This window comes from Condylura cristata, unplaced genomic scaffold, assembly GCF_000260355.1.
Source record: "Condylura cristata isolate star-nosed mole 26May11 unplaced genomic scaffold, ConCri1.0 scaffold00023, whole genome shotgun sequence".
NCBI classification, from domain to species: Eukaryota; Metazoa; Chordata; class Mammalia; order Eulipotyphla; family Talpidae; genus Condylura; species Condylura cristata.
The window spans coordinates 33,869,059-33,891,634 of NW_004567124.1; the positions used below are offsets into that span (position 1 = coordinate 33,869,059).

The following is a 22,576-nucleotide window of genomic DNA, read 5'->3' on the forward strand; positions in this document are numbered from 1 at the left end:
CACGCAGCCCTTGCCCGTGACTTGCTTCAACCTGGCACTGCCCAGCCCGCTGGCTGTAGCCGCGGCCCCAGCGCTGGGTCCGGCAGGCCCCGCGCGGGCTTCTACCCCCGCCGCCACGGACTCCCCGGAGCAGCGCTTCACGGGACTGCACGCGTCCCTGTGTGACGCCATCTCGGGCTCTGTCGCCCACTCCCCACCGGAGAAGCTGCGGGAGTGGCTGGAGATGGCCGGACCTTGGGGGCGGGCGGCGTGGCAGGACTGCCAGGGTGTGCAGGGGCTGCTGGGCAAGCTGCTGTCCCAGCTGCAGAGCTTCGTGTGCACGCAGCAGTGCCCCTTCCCCCACGTGGTGCGGGCCGGCGCCATCTTTGTGCCCATCCACCTGGTGAAGGAGCGGCTCTTCCCGCGGCTGCCCCCGGGCTCCGTGGACCACGTGCTGCAGGAGCACCGCGTGGAGCTGCGGCCCACCACCCTGTCCGAGGAGCGGGCGCTGCGGGAGCGGGCCCTGCACGGCTGCACCTCCCGCATGCTGAAGCTGCTGGCGCTGCGCCAGCTGCCCGACATCTACCCTGACCTGCTGGGCCTGCAGTGGCGGGACTGTGTGCGCCGCCAGCTGGGTGAGCATGGGGCAGCCCCAGCGGCCACCGGAGCTGTGTGAGCGAGTGACAGGTTTGTGGGCCGTGTGAGTGGTCGCAGCCGGGACTGAGGACGCAGTGGGTCTCCGGGAGGGGCCGGGAGGCCCCGGGACTCCTGCCACGGTGGGAGGCTGGTCCCCTCGGTAGGCTCTCTGGGGCTCCCCTGCCCCCCGGATCCCGCTTCCCCCTCCAGCTTTCCTAAGAGGCTTCGTCACCTCCTCTAGAAGCCTCTGAACGTGCTGGCTGTTCTGCCCCCACGCAGACCCTCCTGGTCCAGAGCCTCCGGGTTTCTTTTTCTGCTTGTTCTGCCTTCTTCGTCTTGCGTTACAGGCCTTTCTTTCGGGGTTCTCAGGCCTAGTTTCCTATCTGGAGTCATTTCTCTGTGTGTTTCTGTCCTTCCAGCCTCCCCTCTTCGGAGCTCAGACTCCAGATAACTCACTCACTGCATGCCGAACCTTCAAACCTGAGCCCTAAGTTCTCCCAACGCCTGCTGCAGTTTTCCCCCAGCTTACCTCCACCCCTAGTTTATTCATCTCAGTGGCGGAGCACCCCTCCTCACCCCCTCCTTCCTGAAACCTGGCAGGGGGCTGCCTCCCCAAACGCCGTTGCCTTTTGAATGTGCAATTGTCAGTTCTCCTGGGTATTTCCCTTCCCAGACTGTACCCGAAGTGTTGTTTTGTGGTTTGCTTTTCCTCCACTAAATGATGTCTTGTGTATATTGCTCGCCCATGTCTCCTTTCGGTGGCCCCGAGAAGCAGCTGCCGTGGCCGAGGGCTCGACCTCGGTCTCGGGACGCTGCTGTGTCACGTGGTGGCAGCCTCACCTCTGCAGCCAGGACTGCCGTGGTGTCCGTGGCTGCTCTCCTGTGTCGGGACAGCTGGCCTTGAGGCCCAAGGCTGTTTCTCCTGCCCACTGCCTGTCATGGTCGTGTCCCTGCAGGGACTGCCCTTTGGCCCTCCGGCAGCCCTGCCCTGGGCCCCTACCTGGCCCAAGCTCCAGGTCGGGTGAAGGATAATGAATGTGCGCATGTGGAGCTTGGCATCTGGGTGAACTGTATGAGCTGTACGCTGACCCCTGGTGGGACACTGCCTTAACGGGGTGCAGAGTGCACCGAAAGGCAACTCCAGCAGTCTGTTCCTGAGCGAGAAAGGGTGTGAGTAGGTAGCATGCACCCCAGCCCTGCCCCGGAAAAGCTGGGCCCAGAGAGACGGGTGCATGTGTGCATGTGTGACCGGGCACTGCGTGGTCAGTCTCGAGTCCCGGGCCAGTCAAGCAGTTGATGGGAGTGCGGCCTCTCGCCTTTGGTCACCCCATCCCTACTCCAAGTTGTGTGTCCTCTTCCATCTTTGGGGACCACCCTTGTGGATCTCCAATAGCTCCCCGCCTGCAGCCTCCTTTCCAAGGTTTGCTCTGTGGTCAAGGCTGCGCTGCTGTCCCTTCTGCGCTTCCTCCCTTGGGGCCTTGTTTTCAGGGCAGCCTGCCTTCCCGCCCCGGCTCTGCTCTTGCTCCAGCCCTGGGGTGATGTGGCAGAAAGGTGATGGCTGTCCTCTGAGAAGGACCAGTGCTGGGCCTCAGTTTCCCCTCATGTTAGTGGGCCTGTCTGCCAAGCCAGTGGCTCTTGACCTGTTGGGCCCCTCTCTCGTCCTTGAGCCCGACAGCCTCTGGGCAGTGCTGTCATCAGCTCCCCATCATCACCTGGGGTGAAGGCACTTCTCCCCAGCTGGTCAGTGGGGAAGGACTGTGGTGGCCGACCCTGCCAGAGCCACCCTGGCTTAGGACAGAGTGGAACTCCTGGTCTGATGGCTTTGGAGGCCAGGGGATGGGCCTTGAAGGTGTTGGGGTCTGCAGCCTGAATGTGTGTTCATTTTCCAGGTGACTTTGACAGTGAGGCTGGATCTGTACCCCCCTCAGAACCCACTCTGACCAGAGGAGAGCCAGAGAGCCTAGCCCTGGCTTGGAAGTCACCCACCCCCAAGGTCAAGAAGCCCGGGAAGAAGCTACCCGTCCCTGGCTCGGAGAAAGCAGAGGCCGCAGGGCGAGGGTCCTGTGATACCTCGCCTCCCCCCTCTGCCAGGTCCAGCCCACCGGGCCCCACCCTGAGGGCCCGGTTCCGCAGCCTGCTGGAGACCGCCTGGCTCAATGGCTTGGCGCTACCCACTTGGGGCCACAAGGCCTCGGGATCAGACCGGCCGGCACCCCGCCCGCAGCTTCTGGGGGCCCAGAACCATCACCTGTAGCACTAGATGTCGGTGCTGTTTAGGCAGCTACTGTGGGAGTCACTCTTTGCACCCCTCCTCCGCCTTCCCAGCAGCCCGGAGCCATCCGTGGATGTGCCCTTGAAGTTTCCCTACCTCTCACCTCGCCCCTACCCAGGCTGAGCTGAGAGCCCCCGAGTTTGAGGGCCTTCACTAGAAGGGACCAGTTCTTGCTTCTTGGAAGACAACATGGGCTTTGGAGCCCTCCAGAGTTTGCTGGAATCCTGAGTCGTCCTTGCTGTGTAACTGGGGAAATCAGTTCCTCATAAGCCCTGTCTCCATTTGTAAAATAGGACAACACAGCCTACCTCACAGGGTTGTTGTGGGGTGATGCCTGACACATGCCCATTATGCCTTGTGCCCTCCCAGGGTAGGCTGGGTCCCATCCAGGGCCTAGAGATGGGGCTGAGGCCATCACAACCTTGTCTTAGGTACGTTTTCTGGAGTCACCCCTGGGGAAATCTGGGGCTTATCACCCTAGGATTTGGAATTAGACCCTCCCTCACACCCAGCCCAGAGCTGTGTGGGGAAAGCCTGGTCCTCCCCTTCCTGCTGCAAGGCGTGCAGGGATAGAGTCTGGGGCTGACATCCTTGTTCGGGGCTTGCTGCTCTCACCCCAGGGAGACCCCATCCCTCTCCTGAATTGATACCAATGGCTTCCCCGAGTGGCCCAGTGTACTCCAGGGAAGTCGGATGTAGGCTGGAAACCAAGCAGCTGCAGGAACTCAGGGACTCAACAGGATAGGCCAAGTGCTAGTTAAGTTCTATGGGCTGGGGCCCAAGCTGGAGCCCCCTCAGCCTGGCCTACCACCAGGTACCTCCTAGCACAGTGCTAAATTGAACCAGGGGCTGGCAGCATGGACACTTGGTTTAGGTTTGGTTTTATAAGATGGCCGTGAGTCCTGGGAACAGGCCATCAAACATTAAAACATTTAGGCTTTTTGACCTTGGGCCTGGCTGTGCATTTGTGGGGTTTGAGGGGTGACAAAGATGCCATCACAAGTGCTGATGCTTTTGCCCCCTAGTCTAGGGGGCACTTTCCTCCCGAGAGACCGCCTCTGCTGAGCCACCGAGGGTCTGGCGGTTTATGGACTGGCCCACGGGCCAGGAGAAGTGCTGGACCAGCCCACGGGCCAGGAGAAGTGCTGGCCGCCACACCTCCGCTCCTGCTCCTTGGGCACCAAGGTGTGCCTGTGGCTAGAACAGAGCTGACACCACCTTCCCCTCAAGCACACCCTCTGCCTCTGCTGGGCTCCTGCCCCCGGTGCAGTTTGCACGAGTGGCTTCCTGGCTGGGTTTCCCACTGCACAGGCCCTGGCCGGGTACCCTGGAACACTACCCTCCCAATAGCTGGAGCCCGGCCCGGAGAGGGCAGGGTTTGTAGTGGCAGCGCTGGAGCTCGGCGGTCACTGAGAGCCCTGCGGCACTGACAACCGCCAGGGCCTGACCCACCCTGGCACTGGTGTTGGGGTCCCTGAAAAGTGCTGCCCAGAAGGCAGTAGGTAAGATCAGTGTGAAGCAAACGGCACGCTGGAGGCTGAGAGGTACATTTGGAAAATGGAAATGCCCAGGTGTGCCCGAGTGCAGGAAATCCCCTTCCATAGCTCCCGGACTTGGCCTGCAGCAAGCCTCTCTCAGACTGCAGACAGCAGGGCAGGGGGCAGGAGGCGTGGGTGCTGCTGGGTGAGTGTTGAACCCCCAGGCCTCCTGCAGCCCCTCTTCCCCCTCACTGGCAGGGCCTTGCTGGGTAGGGCTGTTTCTGTTTTTCCTTTTTCCCTCTCCCTTGCATACCTGTGCCCTGGCTGCCTGCCAGGCAGATCGCTTGCTTGTGGCTGTAGAGCAGGGCCTGAGGCATGCAGCTGGTCCATCTGCTGGCCTAGGGCACCCTAGGTACTAGAGTTGAGCGTGGTGGGAAGTAACTGGTCTCCACAGGACACCCACACTGGAGCCTCTTGAGTCTTGGCTCCTCCCTGTCACGGGAGAACCAGGGCAACCTGCCCAGGCTTCATGCCACCCGGAGCTGCTCACCTGCTGCTTCTGAAACACCAGGACCCCAGCTTCCAGAGAACAGGTCCGAGCCCTGCCCACCTGGGCTTCTCCAAGCCTGCATGAGGCAACTGCAAGGGTCCGCTACTGAAGGACTGGTCCCAGCCAGGTCTGCCTGGTGCTTCAACTCAGTCGACATCCAGGACTCCGATCTCTGGTGCCCCAGGCCCCTTCCAGTGGTTGCCAGTTTGGTGCTTTCCTCTGGACCTGTGACTTGTTCTACCAGGAGTCAGCTTAGATACCTCTCCTGGTCTCGTGGGTGCGTCTGGCTGCAAGTCTCTGGCTCCCTTTCTCCAGTGTTCCTGAGGTGGCCACATGCTATGTACCAGACTCACTTTCTTGCAGCTCCACTGGTAGCCCTGCTCCTTATGGCCCCAGGCCCACTTCCCTGGCGTTGCCTGTAAACCCCTGCCCTCCCCCAGGTGGTCCTTCTGGACCCTGGTGCCATCTTAGGGGGCACAGCCAAGGCCTTCGCCCTCACCTACTGGGGGCACTGTGCCTTCACTGTGCCTCAGTGTTGGGGACCCACACTAGTGCTTTGGAGCAGTGCAGACCCATGATCTCCTTTCTGATGGGAACACCCAGGCCCCCAGGCAGAGGTGTGGTGAGCCCTAGGTAGTTCCTTCCAACAGGCTCCCTGGACCCAGGCCCTGGCGGGTGGAACTGAGTTGGGCTGTGGAGGGTCTCCAAGGTCAGCTGCACAGAAGGGCTGTCTGAGGGGCCTGTGCTCACACCTCCTGCCATGGTCCTGTCAGGTATGTCACCTCGGGGACCAGCTCTCCCACCCCACCACTGAGATCCCCAGCATGACTCACCCAGGGGCCCCCGATGACCACCCCAGGAGTCCACAGCCAGCTGGGAAGAACACAGGTTTCTGCACCTCCAGCGCCTGACAGGAGTCGCAGTGGTGGGATAATAGATCAGCACAAAGAGGAGGGAAAGAGTCCAGGCATTCAGAGTGGCCGGCAAAGGAGCCTTGATTGGGGTGCTCCCGGGCGAGGTTCACTGGTTCCAGTGTTAAGGGCCAGAGAAGTCGCACCCTGACCAGAGTCTGGGGGTGAGGGTGGGGGGTGGTTAAGGGCTTCCTGGGATTCCGTCAAGTATGCAGGAGATAGGGGCTGGGTGCAGCTGGACAGAAGATGGGAGACAGCTGTTGGTGGTTTTAGATTCTTACAGCCTGGCTCTGTGCTGCTGTCTCCAGTGTCAAAGTTAACACTAGGTCAGGTCTCAAGACCCCCTTCCCTGCCACCCTAGGTTCCCAGGAACTCATGTGCCTCTTGGGTGACCTTTCAGTGCCCTCCTGGTTGGGAGGGCTATGGCCTCTGGAGACACTTCAGGATCCCTCTTGTCCACCCTGGCAGCCGGGCTTCTGGCTCAGGGTTCTGAGAGGAGGAAACTGTCCCATCATAGCGGCAGGTCTGTGCAGTTAGGGTAGTTCTGCTCTCAAGCAGGGCATGATGCAGTGATGTCTGGGAGGCCTATCCCATCCCTCAGGGTCCTTGCCCTTGAGGGGAGTCTGGCACTTGCATACTTTGCGGATGTAGCAGCTGACCACTGTTCCAGGGCTGCACCCCCAGCCAGGGCAGGTCCCAGTCAGAGGCCTCAGGCCTGACCACAGGGCTCCCACTTCTCTCCCCTTCTGTCCCAAGCACCTCACCTGAGTGCCACTCCCAAAGAATCCAGGCTCAGCTTCCACAGGCTTAGCCCAGTCATGCTGTCATATGTGAGGGAGGGTGACTGAGGAGAATGGGAGCTCCCGGCGACAGGACAGGAAGATGCCTGGTTTGAGCTGGGCGGACGAGGGTCTGCGGCAAAGTGGCTTCCTCTCTGCTTTTCTTCTATCCTTTGCTTTCAAAGAAAGCAGCTTGTCCGCGTGTCCTGCCCTGCCCCAAGTACACGCAACACTGCTCAGTCTTGGATGTGGCCATCGACCTCCCTGTGAGACTGGTGGCTCTGCTGTGTCCTGTGATCCACGCGAGAAGCGATGACCCCTGCCTCGTCCACAAGAGCCACTACAGCAGTTCACCCAGGGCCCCGCCCTTGGCCTGGTGGTCCTGCCACCGGGAGGCTGAGTTCAGAGGCTCTGCCAGACTCTTCTCAGTTCTGGTGCACGCTGTCCTTGCCCAGCGTCCTGTAGTGCACTCAAATTCTGTCTAGTAAGTCTCCTTAGCCCCATGCAATTGGGTGGGGCTGCTAGGCCTGGACATGGGGCCCTGCCCAGCCTTGTCCCAAGCTGCCTCTCAAGCCCCTGCAGCAAGAGAGGGGCCTCCATTGCTGAGTCCTCTCCACACCCACTCCCCCACAACCAGCAGTGTTCTGGTAGGTGGAGGTAGATTTTGCCCACCAGGTCTGACCTCCTGCACCCTGTGGCAGCCAACATAGGAGCTTCTCCTGGCTTGCGGACCTGGCCTCGCTCAGGCTGGTTGTTAGTGGGAAGGGGCCTCAGACTTGTAGAACATATCCATCACCAAGCCTTTGCTATCTTAGGTTCCCTGGCAGACCCTGTAAGAATCTTTAACTTCTTAAAGGCCCAGTTCCAACTTTCCCTGTCCCCAAGGATTTTTTCCAGAAGGTTTGCCCTTATTTTAGAGCTTCTGGAGGGGTTTCATTAAGGATTGAACCTACAGGTTGGGGTTTAGGAGGTGGTATCTGAGTAGGACATGGATAGCTGTAACTCCCCCCCAGGACAAGGCCCTCATCTGCTAAGCCTCCTCTTCCAGGACAGCCCAGAGCCCTGCTTCTTTGAGGAATTATGGTGGCCCTTGCTGATCTAATTTAATTTCCAAGCAGTATTGACAGGTTCATGGGACAAAGGAGGGAAGACTGAGGCTTAGCATGGGGGTGGGGGGTGACCCAGGTTGGAGTCACCATGGCCACACAGAGCCTAATCATAGCCCAGGGTGCCGTGGGGACCCTGTTCAAGCTTCTTCCCAGCACATTTGTGTTTTCTGGCCAGGCTAGGTGATACTCACCAGGTACTTCAGGTGCTGGTGGCACTGACCAACCAGCCTGCAGTCTTGATCTCCCCACTGTGGCTGGTGAGTGACACATCTGGTTTGGGCCCAGGAGACCTTTGTCTCCTTCTGACCCCTTTTGTTACTCCAGGTACTCAGCTGAACCATGCTGTCTTGTCAATTTCTTTGACCGTCCTCAACAGCAAGTTCATTTATCTCCTATCTGCCCTACCCATGCCATGGCCTCGATGAGCCTGTGGCCAGGTTTGAGGTGGCCAGATGTAAAGGAAACCCAAACTGACTCCATTGTTTGTTGATGCCCTTTTATCCTCGTACTGATAACTGTGCTTTCCCAGGAAGATGGGGCTAAATTCCCCACTGTCTTCTGCCTCTACTCTAACCTGAGTCTATGGCTCGTATACTAACTTAATGGAGCAAAAACACACATGATATGTCCCCTGGACACTGGTGTCGGTAGTTGCGCACAAGTTTTTACACTTGTAGTTAAGCAATAGGCCTCTGTGAGCTATTGATACAGGGCTGCAGGGAGCATTAAAACTGTTCAAGGACTCTGCCTAATAGTTTCCTGGCCACTGTCTGAGTTCTTGACCCACGCACACAATTGTAAGATTACTCAGGCTCACAGACCAATAACAGTGGGATGTATGTAACAAACCAGGGAACAACAAAGAGTTTCCAAAGCCAAAAATGGCCTTTGTCTCACCTGAAGCCATGCCCAATGTTTTTAAGTCCTAAACAAATGCAGCTAAGATAGTGTCTTCCCACCACTGAGGACCCAGCTCCTCTCCTGGGCAATTGGCCACATGTCCCAAGATGGCATCTTCCTGCCACTGTGGACACATGGCAGCAAGACTAAGTCCAGGTCCAACTCACAAAAACAGCTGAAGACACAACAGGAGATGCTCCCTGAGCTGCCAAAATGCCCCAGCACCTCACCAGACAAGTGACATTCAAAACAGCAGCTAATGACCCAATAAATGGCCCCACTCACGCAACTCAGCAAGGCACCTGGCTCTGTAACAGGGCAGGGAGAGGAGTACCACTGAACCCCCAAACCTGTCTCCTCTAAATAGGTTCTGCCATCCACCGCATCAAGACAAGACATAAGAGCTTTCATGGAAAGGAACTTTAATACAATCAGCATGCAATACGGAAAAGACAAAGAATGTAGTTTCTAACTCAAACATCCAAAGTTACCTCTCCCCTCCTGAGTAAAAGTCCACCCAAAAGGGATTGGTCCACAGCAAGGCCTGCAAGCCCGCCACAAGGCTAAAGCACCTTCTTGCTGGGACCCATAGAAAAGGGTCAGACATGGCCAGACAAGTCTGGGAGGAAAAGAGCAAAATCAAGATCAAGATAAATACTGCCAGAGTCGCCTCTCCAGGGGTCTGTCCCCCACATCTGTTTCAACCAGTCCAAGGCCAAGAAACAAGAGTCGCTTCTTCACATGTCTCTCTGCTCCCTGTGCCTCCCTCAGGTCTCCTTCTGGCTCCATCCTGCTTCCTTCTTCCTCAAACTCCAGATTCCTCTCTTCTCTGCTCAGCTCCACCCTCCTTCTGGGTGGGGCAGGGAACCTGGAACCTCCCCTTTTCCTGGGGACCCCCCCACCCACCCATTACAGCTCCAGGTCTTAGCATTTTCTGCCAGGCTATAACAGCAGCAAATCCAGGAACTTTCAGTCACTTGGCTATTTACAAATGCTGTGAGCTTGTCCTCTCCGAGATCTCCACCTTCAGAAGCCCACAGCAGCCTTCGGAATGCAAAACACTAAATCCTCAGAAACTGAATCCACAACACTGAACAATACTGAACACTGAATAATCCGCGGCTCTTTCTGCAGCCCCTCTGATGGAGGAAGGAATGCAGGGGAGACATCACTAGATTGATTCTTGTGGGTTGGATAGATGGGGTTAGCATAGCCATCAACACAGCCATAAAAATCAAGATCCTGACACAGCCATAGAATCAAAATCCTCTGCTGGGATGTCTGCGGGAGGTCTAAGCAGATAACAGACTGCTGGGGGCAGTGGCTAGAGCTCAGACCCCAAAAAGTAAAAGTTAAGGATATGGAGATGGTGCCCCAGAGTCTCCAGTCCTTTCAGATTCTATTCGAAATCAGCAAACCTAGGCTCACAAGGAGTGAGCCGCTCCCAGTGCGGTCTCTGGACTGGCTCCGGGGAGCATTCCTCTGCCCCCCTGTGCCTATGCAGGGGCTTTCCCACCCACTCTCTCCCTCTGCCAGGCAGCAGCCTCCTGCCTGCCAGTGACCCTGCCGGGGCTTCTCTGCACTGACCTCCCTCAGCAGGGGCCGCTCTCCTAAGGCCGCCTGCCTGCCCCCATGCAGGCCTCTCAGCAAACCTGTCCCTTTCCGGGGCAGCTGTTCTGCCCACTTTTGACTATGCAAGTGTCCTTTCCTTTCCTGTCCCTTTTCTAATAAACTTATTCTTTATACATAACTGAGTCTCTCTCTCGTGGAGAAACTCGCCATGTGCCGCTGAAAGGGGAGCTCTGGCGAAACCTTTTGCAGAGTGAACCCAAGGACCCCCAGCTCAAAAAAAATATCACCTCCACCCCAAAATGCCACACTTTTGAGCGTTCCCCCCTGGGGCTAACTATCCTCACAAGCAACCCCCTCCAGGGTACCTCACCTATAACAGTCTTTTTGACTTCAGCTACCAGTTACACCTGTCCTCTGGCTTTGGTACCTGTATGAAATTACCACACTTTTTTTAAAATCAAAAAGATAAAAGGTTTTGGGCCCTCCCTAGGGGTGCAATGCCTTAAAGCGAGCACTGTAAAACTAGTAGTAGCCACTATAGCACAAGTTCAATCCCCAGCCAGGGAGCTGACCCACATGGCGCAGCAGACCTCTCCTGTTTCGCCTGCTGCTCCCCTCAGCAGTGTACTTCGTCAATCCACTCTGTCTGTGGTGAATCCTCTCACCCCCCTGCACTTCTAGCCTGTATCCCAGTTCTGTGTGCATAAATAAGCAAATCTTTAAAAAACAAAAAAAGATAAAAGTTTTTACAGTAAATTCATATACACTCATCACCTAGGTTCACTAACATTTTACCAGATTTGTTTTCTCACATAACTTTCCATCTATAAATCTACCCGTCTTATTTCTCAGCGTACTTCAGAGCAAACTATAAACACCAATCCCCTTCTCACTGGAGACTTCAGCCTGTGTAATAGCAACTAGCTAGTCTTTACTAAACATTTTTAGGTATTTTTCTTTTGAAGTAAATTTAGAAATAAATGTAGGAAAAAAAATTTATATCCCTCGACCCTTTCTCCCTCTCCTCTCTCTCCAGAAGATTCAGTTTAATTTTCAATGTCCATGAGGTTATACTTAATTTGCTTTGTCAGTTTGCCCACTTTGTTCCCTTACATTACTCATGGGTGAAATATCACAATATATCTTTACGTTGGACCTACGTCCCTTCATATAGTCTGCTTACTTCCGCTCATTCCTTCCAATTTGCTATACATGGTGACATTGCGTCTTTCCTTATGGTTGACTAGAATTCCATGGCGTGCATCTAAACTTCTTTATCCATGCTCTGTCACTGGGCCTTAGGCTGCTTCCATATCTTAGCATGGTCCCTAATGCCAGAGCAGACATTGTGGAGTATGTCATTTTCTGAGCTGATGATTTTATTTCTTCTGATGGATGCCCAAGGGTCAGATGGTATTACTTTTGTTTGTTTGTTTCATTTGGTAGGTTCAGCCCCCTTTCTGAAATGGCTGCACCAATTTACATTCCTTTAACAATGTATTGGGATTCTTCTTCCTCCACATCCTCTCCAACACTTGTCTTTTTGACGCATGCCATTCTCACAGGTGTGAGATGATGATGTTTCACTATGGTTTTGAGGTACATTTCCCTTGTTGGAAATGATGATGCGTTTTTTTTTCTTTTTTAAAGATTTATTTATTTATGCATAGAGAACGGAAGTACAGGCCAGAGGTACAGGAGCAGTGAGGAGGTCAGCCAGAGACAGAGTGGGGAGCAGAATAGGGAGATTAACAAAATACACTGCTGAGGGGGGCAGTGGGCAAGACAGGAGAGGTCACCTGGCACCATGTGGGTCACCTCCCTGACTGAGATCCAGCTAGTGCTGCAGCTGCTGTGCTTAACCCATTGTGCCACTAGGGAGGGCCTGATGATGCATTCTTTTTCATATAGCTGTGGGTCTTCTCTTTGGAAAATTGTCTTCCTGTCTGCTGTTCATTTTTTTTAATCGGGTTGCTAGTATTTTTGTTGTTACATTGGATGAGTTCTTCGTAGCACTTGCAGATTGCAGGGAAACCAAAGTGATTGCATCTTGTATTGGTGTCATCTTAGACCCAGGATCAGTCATTGCTGAGCCCTAAAATATAACCAATTTCCCCCATCTTTTCTTACCTGTGTATTAACCTGAACTAGTGATCTATACACAACTCTATTAATCTTAGTAGAGCAAAGTAGCACTAGATGGCCCCCCTAGACAGCCAGTAATTTTAGCCTTACACAAGAAAGATCACACGTGTTGAGGTATACACAGAAAGAGCACACGTGTTGAGGTATACACAGCGTGTAAGAGGCCCCCCACGGGAGTGGTGTGCAGTTCCGCTGCCCCCAGTATTGAGGACCCCTGTCAGTAACTGACCCTTAATAAGTTTTAAGTATCACTCTTCAAATTACCTTCTCAGCTTAGTGAAACTTATTCATTTCCACTGTTGACAGATATTTACCCTTTGTTGGTTGTGTGATGTATGGATATCACCTGTACAAGGACGTCTTTTAATCGGTTAATATTTTCTTCCCCTGTGTAAGTTTTTCAGTGTGACGCAGTCCTAAATTGTTTCTTTTTGCTTCTATATCTCTTGCCATAGGAGTCAAGACCCCAAAGGTATATGTAACATAGACGTCATGAAACAAATCACCGGAGTGCTTTCTGTTCTGTATTTTATAGTTTTGGCTTTTCTAGCTAAGTCTTTAATCCATTTTGAATTTATTTATGTGTGTGGAGTTAGGGATTAATTCCACTTATTTTTTCACCTGCGCCCACCCATTTGTCCCCGTACCATCTTTTAAAGAGACTCTCCTTCCTACATTTTATAGTTGTGACTCTCTTGTCATAAATTATATGTGATTATATGTATGTGGACTAGGGAGAACTCTTTTTGTGTAGAAGAACCGGGGTGTAGGCCAGAGGTGCAGCAAGAGGATTCACCAGAGACAGGACTGGGCAGACAGAGCATCACAGGCAGATCTACTGAAATACACTGCTGAGGGGAGCAGCAGGTGAGACAGGAGAGGTCTGCTGTGCCATATACGGATTAGTCCCCGGTCAGGGGTTGAATTCAGGCTGTCATGGTGCTGGCACTGAGACGTAATCCCTAGGTCACCAAGGATTGGTGATTTTTTATTCCATTCCATTAATCCATATGTCTTATATTTTAATACTAATAAACATAATGTTTTGATTGTTCTTGCTTCGTAATATAGTGTCAAGTAACATGATACCTCTAGTTTTCTTCTTTTCTCTCAGGATGCTTTAATTATTCCAGGCCTTTTATGGTTGCATATAAATTTACTATTTTTTGTTCTATTTCCTTGAAGAATATCACTGGCTTCGAATGGAGGCTATATTAAGCCCTCCTGTCACTTTTGGTGGCCTAGTCATTTGGCTACATTAGTTCTTGCCTTTCAGAATGTGGATTATCTTTTCATTTCTTTGTCTTATTCAATGTCTTTTAATAGCATAGTATAGTTTTTGTTATATAAATCCTTTACTTGCTTAGTTACATTCAAGTATAAATGGAATTGCTTTCTTAATTTCTTTTTCTTCTTGCTCGTTTTTGTGTTAATTTTTGTAGCTTGTCACTTTACTATATTTATTTATTGTTTCTAATAGCTTTGGGGGGATGGGTTTTTCTTTAAATCTGGATCTAATTTATTTAATTAAGTTGTTATTTTTCTACTTAGTATTTCTATGTTAGGAAAGATGTAACTCTCCGACCTTTCCTTATCAAAAAAAAAAAAAAAAAAGGCCAGTAGGAAGTGACAACTCATGCTCCCCATATAAAAATATATTTAAACACTTGATCTGGAAGATTCTGTGTTCTGATTTTTGGTAATGTGAAGCCCCGGCATGGTCACGGGCAGGCAAGGAGGCTGCTGCCCGCAGAGGGAGCGAGTGGGTGGGAAGAAGCCCCTGCACAGCACAGGGGGGCGGTGGAAGAGCTGCCCTGTGCTGGTGGCGAGACTGCCCTGATATAGGCAGTTTCTCCTTGGGAGGGGCTCTCTCCCTGTGAGCCTGGGTGGATCTTGAGAGGACCCGAGATTTCCTGATGAGCTTCGTCTCCATGTCCTTATCTTTCATCTTTTGGGTCTGAGCTTCAATCACCGCCCCAACAGTCTGTTACCTGCTGGGACCTCTTGGAGACATCCAGGCATCCAAAAATCCTGGACATTGGGCTTTGGTGCCCGAGGACCTTGATGTTATGGCTGTGTCAGTTGCTGCACTAACCCCTTCTATCTGCCCCTTTGTGCGACTCAGTCTTGGATGCCTCCCCTGCGTTCCTTCCTCCATCACACAGGTGACCAGAAGTCCTAAATTCAGTATATCCCTACATTTCCCCATCTGTGGGAAAAGAATTTGTGCTTCCTGTTGAAGGACTGAATACAGGCCCTGGGCTATTGAAAAATACCTGGAAATTGATCCATCTGAAAAGGAGCCAGTTTTGCTGCTGCTTTTTCACGTTGGTCTGAGTGTAATGTTTAATTGCTTGTGGTTTGCCCTGCATCTCTCTTAATACTGTTTTTGCTGTGTCCCATGACTTCTGAGAGGAACTGTTGTCTTGATTTACATATAATTTGGTTGTAAATGTGGGGAGGAGGTGAGCCCAGAGTGTTTAGTCTTCTGCCATCCTACAAAATTCTGTATGGTGCGCTCAGTACGCCTGAAGTGTAATTGATGGTTGTGCCTGCTTCCTTCTATTCAAACCAGCTCCTCGGTTTGGAGGGGCCCCATTTCCACAGGCACTCACTAGGGATCAGGCTCTCCTTGTGGGCTCCAGCCCCAGTGGCACCTGGGGGTGGGGATCGAGGGGTACAGGGAGGAGGTTCAGGCAAGGCTACCCTACACGTGCAGTAGGGACTGAGCCCCTTCCCTGACTCTTTCAGGAGCTGATTCAAGGTCTCTAAGGAACTCCACGCAAGCTCCCTGGTCTTCAGGTCCGTAGGAACCACAGGCTAAGGACCTTGCCTGGCTTGTTTCTGTCACACCTCCCAAAACCTGTGGCTGCATGCCCCACCCCTGGCTGGAGGATGAAAGAAACAGAGGTCCCCTTTCAGGTTCTAGAGTCTGACCATAGGATGTGGTAATAAAGAATGCAGGCTTTGGACTCAGATGGCTGGAATTCGAGCCGAGCCTTGTCACGCTGTGTCCCTGAGCAAGTCCTTTAAGCCTCCCTTTCTCTATCAGGAGCAGGCAGGAGCCCTGTTTCACGGGTACCCGGGTACTCAGTGGTTACCGTGCACCACATTTGAGTGGAGGTGGCAGGCAGAGGGATCAAGGCAGCATTTCCTGGTCATCTCCCTGAGCCTCTGTTTATTCATCTGGAGAATGGGGTTGCTGAGCAGGAGGGTTGCTGTGAGAATGAAACAGTCTACGGAATGCTGCTGTGGTTGGTGGGAAGCGCCATGCCTTAACCTGCCCACAGGGAGCACTCAGGAAATCCTTACGTACAAGTGTGGGGAGCTGGCGTCCATGACCCCGGGGCCAGCCCAGCATAGTCCTGCAGACTCTGATGGCTGCCATCTTGACGGATGGGCATCTATATGGCTGACTCACTTTTCCAGGTGGACCCTTTCTCCTCCTGTTGCAGGTGCTGTCACCTCCCCTCTACAGAGGCCAGGTTTCCTTCCCTGTCCCCGTAGGGCAGGTACCTCCTTCCCAAAGCCCAGTTTGTAGAGGGCCAGAAAACCAAAGGCCACAGAGCCTCAACATCAGACTCTGTTGCCATCCGCCCTTCCCCTTCTACTCCCACATCATCTGCAAGGGCCCCCGTGGTAGTAGGGGGCCTCGAGAGAACAAGGCTGGCACGACCCACCCTCTGACAAACAGCACTAAGGAGGATGTTCAGCATCACATCTGGCGAGCCCACCTGCACTCCCTGTCCTGACCTTTACTCAGAAGTTGTAGGTGCTGGAGAGTGAGGCAGACCGGATGTATACAGGCTGTTCTTGGAGCACTGGGTAGAACCCTCAGAGTGGAGGCAGGGGACCCTTGGGGGGAGGAATGAGAACCTGCCCCAGTTACAATCCATCCCTACCTGGTAAACTTCCTGCCAATGCGCTCTGTCATCTTGGCACTGGCTGCCATCTTCAGCCCAGTGAGCCCGTCCCCGGGGTCTGGGCTCCTGGGTCCCGTCACGAGCCTTCGGGGCAGGACTGCTGTTGAGTACCCCTACGCCTCAGGCCCCAGCCCCTGCGCCAGGCTGCCAAATCGCATGTCCCTAAGGGAACAAGAGCTGTAGGAACTTTGCCTACCTGGTGTCTCTAGGATACCACCAAGCTGCCATCACTTCCATCTCTCCCTCAGGTTGTTAAGGGGCCTTTGGGGCTTGCCTCAACCCCAGACCTCCACAGCCAGGGCAGCCTTTTCAGAGCCTGGCTGGTCCCTGGCTGGCAGAGGCCACATACTCCGATTGCATCACAGCCGCCACACCTCACCTCGGCCACCAGCACCATGCACTATGGTCTGAGGCATACCGTACCCCAAAGACCCCTCCCCCCCCTTGAGCTCACTGGTCTTCTTGTCCTGTCAGCTCTGCTCTGGGCCTCTGTTCTATCCTCCCTCTGAGTGACTAAATTACAGCATCACCCCCGCTGTGGTTTTACTTCCAATGGATTCAGTTGCCTGCAATCAATCACGGTCTCAAAATACTATGTAGAAGTTATTTTGAGAGACAGAAATCACCTTCATGAACTTTTATTATAGTGTGTTGCTATAACATTTTTATCTGATTAGATTTTGCAGTTAATCTCTTACGACGCTTAACTTCTAAATTAAACTCTGTAATAGGTTACGCAGGGCTGGGGGAGACCTGTAGATACAGCGTTCAGCACTAGCCAGCCTCAGGGGTCTGCTGTAGGATTGCAGTGTAGCCCTGGGGACGAGGGGCCACAGCTGCAATTCAAAATCAACAGCAGTTTTTGTTTTTGTTTTTTTAAAGATTTATTTATTCATTCATACAGAACTGGGGTACAGCCCAGAGAAGGGGAGGGTGAGAGAACCCACCAGAGACAGAGTGGGGAGCAAAACAGGCAGATCTACGAAGTACACTGCTGAGGGGAGCAGCGGGCGGGTCAGGAGAGGTCTGCCACGCCATGTGGTCTCCTCCGGGGCAGGCGGGAATCGAACTCATGCGGAAGTGGCTTTAGCTTCTTTGTGCTGTGCTTTAACCCGCTGCGCCACCAGGGAGGGCCCAACAACAGCAGTTTTTATGCCAATTGCTAATTGTTCCTGGTCACCTAACTCTTGCATACTCCCAAAGAGTGCTTCTTCCTGAGGATGACAGTGCCTCCAGCTGCACTGAGTCCGGCAGGCAGGCGTAGGGCATTTCTTTCCCAGCCCTCCTGAGGGAGCCCTCGCTCTCCTCTGGTGCCAGCCTGCTTGGCACCGCTCTCAGGGAAGGGTAGTGCTGAGCACCCATCTCACCACTTTCTTTACTTTTTTTTAATAAGATTTATTTATTTATGCATACAGAACTGAGGTGCAGGGAGTATGAACATTCATCAGAGACAGAGTGGGGAGCAGAACAGGCAGATTGACTGAAACACACTGCTGAGGGGAGCAGCGGGCAAGACAGGAGAGGTCTGCTGTGCCATGTGGGTCAGCTCCGGGGCCAGGGATTGAAACTGCACTGAAGTGGCTGCCGCTAGCTTGCAGTGCTGCGTCCTAACCTGCTGCACCACCAGGGAGGGCCCCCATTTTGCCCCCATTTCTACAATATTGGGGTGCTTAGCAATCCCAGGGCCTGACATAGTACCCCCACCTCCACAGGTGGACTCTCACCCCTTCCTCCCTCTCTCTGCCCTGTCTGTGCCCACCTGTGCATCCTGGCTCTCATCACACACCGCACCCCCCCCCCGAATACCCCCAAGCCCTGCCCTACTGCTACTGGGTGAGCTGGTAGCAGAAGGAAAGCAGACACAGGGTCCCCTCACCTGGGCCTAAGCCCTGTTCTGTCAAGGACTATGTGTACTGGGTGTGGTTCTTGGCTTCAGTTTCCTCACCTGTGCTTGACAGGTGGCAGCTGCTGGGAGAAGCCCGGGGCCTGACCCCAAGTGGGCTTGGGCATGGTTCCCCAGTCTTTATGTCCTGGGGCTGGGGCGGGAGCCTCCAGATCAAGCTCAGTTGGTCTCCCCTGTGGGGGCTCAGGGTTGTTTTCCTCTGCCCCACCTCTGTCCTTGGAGTCTAGTCATAGGGTGTTCTAGGAGGGGAGAAGTCCCCTTGTTGAGGGACCTTGGCCGGTGCCTTGCCTGCCCTGGCTCTGGGCTCTGGACTCACTGTGGGAGTTGAGGCGCTGTCTGTAGAAGCCTGGGGGCAAGAACAGGAGGAGGAGAGATTTGGAATTTGAATGTCAGTGGTGGGGGTCACCTGGGATAGAAAAAAGGAGGCAAAGCCAGGAGTCAGGAATGACTGCTGCCCACCCAGAATGAGTTGCCTAGCTGGACCATAGCCACCTGCCCAAGGTCAAGGAGGAAACTGAGTTTGAGCCATTGTGCACCCAACTTGTTCCAGCGCCTGAAAGTCTCTGTCACTGCCCCTACCATCCTCTCTGGGGTTCATGGGGACACAGGTGGGACTGGGCTGGGGTATGTAAGAGCTGTTTGAGGGAGTCTGCGTGAACCCCCCACTTCCATGACAAAAGGGGGAACGTTTGCTCCTGATGGCATCGGTTGTTTGGCAGACCCACCAGAGGGTAAACCCCGGGGGAGAGAGGGAGGCTGCCCAGTCTGTCTGGAGGAGGCCTCATGCCTCACTGCGGGCGGCTGCTCCGGAGGCAGGCCTCTGGGTCCCCCAGGCCAGACAGCTTGCAGCAGGCCCTTCGCTTCAGCACCTGGCGGGAAGAATGGGTTCTTTGGGGTCAGGCCCATTCGCCATTGGAAACCCCTTCAGTCAGAAGGCTCCAGTGGGGAGTGAGAGGCGGAGGGGCCAGCTGACCCCTTGGCCTGCCCCAGTCACTGTCCCAGCCAGACACTCACCAGCACAAGACAGCATATGACAAGCAGGAGGCCCAGGATGATGAGCGCCACCACATAGCATGGCAGGGGAATTCTCAGAGGATTCGGGCCTTCTGCGCTGGGAGGGCCTAGAATAGAGCAGAGTGCTGAGTGGGGGACATTCCTTCCCCCAGAGCACAGACCACAAATCTGAGGAGTAAAGCCAGGTCTGCAGAGAACTTCCAGGCCCAGGTCCTGGCCCAGGCACCACCAGAGCAGAGACCTGGAGCCGCACTGGGAGCACAGGAGAGCTGGGCAGGCCTGGGCCCTGGGGCAGCCAGCCAGGGGCTGGAGGCTCGGTTTAGGAGGAAGGGAGGGCTTGTGGGGGTGACCAGCCTGGGGTGGCAGCAACTGGCGGGGTGGGGGGTGCACACACAGACAGAGGCCTGCAAGGAAGGGGGAGAAGGGCACTGACCCCGGTCTGCGGCGACTACCCCCACCACCTCCGCCGAGATGCCCTCTGCCTCCCGCAGGGCCTGCAGACCCTGGCGCACGCAGTCCTGCACGAGGGCCTGGGTTGGTGCGGCCCCAAGGAAGGCGGCGCCCACCATGGCTGTGAGTGGGTCCAGCCTGGCGGGAGAATCATCAGTGGTGTCAGGGGGCGGCACCACCTGGGGAGGCGAGGGGAGCTTGTCTCTTCTGGCCTCCTGTGCCAGGCGGTCACCCGGAGTCACCCAGCGCCCTCAGGACTTACTTGAACCCCTCCACCACCACTTGGCTGAAGTTCTGCAGAGGGCTGAGGGCTGCGGTCAGCTGGGGTCAGGAAAGGACAAAGGGTCACAGCTCTGTGGAAACCCTCTGGGTTTCTTCCATGGCTCCGTCCCCACCCCATCCCCCACCACCACTTCACCCATCTTGTCAGTGTCCCCCGAAGCTCCTGGGATTCAGGGCTGATCTTGTTCTCCAAGGCCTTGGTGAAGGGTGGGTCGATCTGCAGCTGCACCTCATACAACGCCAACTCCGCCTTCTCCCCTAGGGCAGCGGGGGCATCAGCCTCGGCCCCCTCTCCTGAGGGCCCGGGAGCCCTGCGTCTGGACCACGCAACCCAGTCCGGTAGTCTGCTGCCTGTTTGTGTGCTAAGGCTGGTTTCTACACTCAGTGGCCGAAACGCATATGAAGTAGGGTGCTCAGTTGTGACACCTGAAAGTTCTGAGCACAGTGCGTCAGCCCCTGGGTCGCCTGGCTCCCAGCCATGCTGCTCCTTACTGCTCTGTGTGGCGCCTCTCTCACTAAGTTGTGTGACCTCTATGTGGTCATCAGTCCAAGAAAGCTGCACTCTGCCCCAACCTCTCTCCTGGGGGAGTCACACCCACCCCACTCACCCCCGGAGCTGGTTAAATAAAGGAAGCACCTGTTCCATTCTGATAACAGAACATGTGTTCTTAAGGTTCTAGTTTTCCCCTTTGCCTACTCTGAGGGAGAAGAGCTGGGAGTCCCAGCCTTGGTCGCCGGCTGTGGCCATGAACGGTGACCTCCTTCAGAGGCAGGGCAGGCATCCTGGGTCTGTGGCCTGGCTGTGGCCGGCCTGCATTTGCAGGTCAGAGGGGTGTGTCCTGCTGCTGGGGACGGACTGTGCAAGATGGAGTCCAGGTTCCACCCACCGCCCGCAGGCAGCTGTGTCCAGAGGCTGCAGAGGTGACCAGCCCCTTCCCCATCACAGCTTCGGGCTGTGCAGCCAAGCCACAGGACTGAGCAGATCCCAAACCCCTCACGTGGCTGCTGGACGATGCCCCTTCCGAGTGACACAAGCCACATCAAGCTCCCTAGTGGGCAGAGGCACCAGGAGACCTGAATAGGGGAGGTGGAGCACTTCTGTCCCCCAAACTTGGTGGAACTGATCTTGTCACTCATGGGACACACACCCGAGATGCTGGGCGGTAAAGGGTGGCTTCCATCGAGGCTGTCTGAGCCCAGCGTCTCTTCTCCATCCAGTTCTCCCTCCAAGGCCCTGACTCCACTCCCCGCTCTGGCCCCGCGTCTGAGCACACTCAGCCCTTGAATTGTGCAGGCCCCCTTTACATTCAGATTTTTCTTTTTTCTATCTATCCATGGGTTCTTCATTCATGAATTCAATTTGTTATTGAAATTGTCCATTGTCCAGAAGAGGCACACTGGGGCCTAGAGAGACAAAAGCCGCAGGACAAAGATACAGGGCCCCCAGCCCTGACTCACCGTTTGCTTCCATGCTGGATTTCAGGAGGGCCGGATCCACCATGTTCTGAGCCAGGTTGTTGGCCAGGCCGTGGAGACCGTTGAGGATGGGGGTCTGAAGCCTGTACTCAATGTAAACGCCCACCCACTGGTCCACATCACTGGAACAAGCACGAGGGAGCGCTCAGGGTCACATGTGTTTCTAGAAGCAGGCATCCAGCCCCCACCTGCACACCTGCAGATATGGGGGTTCCCTCCCCCCTAAGGCAGAACTTCACTCAACTGGTTGGTGTACCTAAGACAAAGTCCTCTGGGTGGCCCTAAAACTATGCCTCCTGTCCTAAAGCGGGACATTCCAAAAAGCCCTCAGAAGAGGAGCAGGTAGGTTGGGCAGTGGGAGGGGTCGTGACGCACCTGAAGAACACCAGGGGCCTTCCCTGGGGCTGCACCTTGTAGAATCCTGACACCACAGGCGTGACCTGTGAGAGGCCAGAGGTCAGGATAGGCAGGGGAGCTACCTCTCCTGAGACCACGGTCACCAGGACTAGGGTGAGATGAGTGACACGTGACCCCGAGAGCAAGTGTCTTCTTATACACAGCACCCTGGGGTGTCCCTCACTCTCCTCGCTGCTGGTCTAGGCAGAGAGGTCCAGTTACAGCCTGGTCCTCTGCCCCCTTGGACAGAGTTGTCGCCTTCCTCAGACAACCTCCACTCCTCAAGTAGGGGCCCAGGGGGCAGGGCTGAGTGTCCACCGTGCCCCACGATGCTGTGACCAGCTGCACCCACAGTCGGTGCCAGCTGGTGCCTCAGCACCAAGCCATGGACGCCTGCAGCCCAGGGAGGTGAGCTGAGTGCCCCAGGTAATGAAAAGGGCAAGAGGTCACCTCACCTGTCGGAGGATCTGTTCTTCCAGTAGCACAAAGCTGGCAGAGCCAGGCACCAGGAGCTGGGGCAGGAAGGGCCTCATGGCTGTGAAGTAGATGCTGATGAGCTCCTGGGCCAGGTCGGTCAGGTAGGACCCTACAGGACCCAAGGAGATCGATCAGGAGACTTGGGAGTCTTGTCGCCCATGAGCACAGGAGCTGGTACTTTCCAGAGCCCACCCGGCATGCCCCCTGAGAGGGGGAAGAGGAGTTGGGCATGGGGTTGGCCAGGGCTGAGACCCACCATCAGCGGCAAGGCTGTTCTCATCCAGAGACAGGTTCCCCATCATCTGTCCTGTGGCCTTCACCTGG

General features: G+C 54.9%; 1 protein-coding gene across 1 annotated transcript in view; it reads left to right on the top strand.

Annotated features, from left to right (window-relative positions):
• The window catches only part of LOC101636302 (chromosome unknown open reading frame, human C15orf39), a 5,135-nt gene extending 2,171 nt beyond the window's left edge, over positions 1–2,964 (top strand). The window contains exons 2-3 of the mRNA XM_004687581.2: positions 8–614; positions 2,505–2,964. Coding sequence (XP_004687638.1) covers positions 8–614; positions 2,505–2,869 — 972 coding nt within the window. The 3' untranslated portion in view covers positions 2,870–2,964. The remainder of the gene's footprint in view (positions 1–7; positions 615–2,504) is intronic.
• The last annotated feature ends 19,612 nt before the right edge of the window (positions 2,965–22,576 follow it).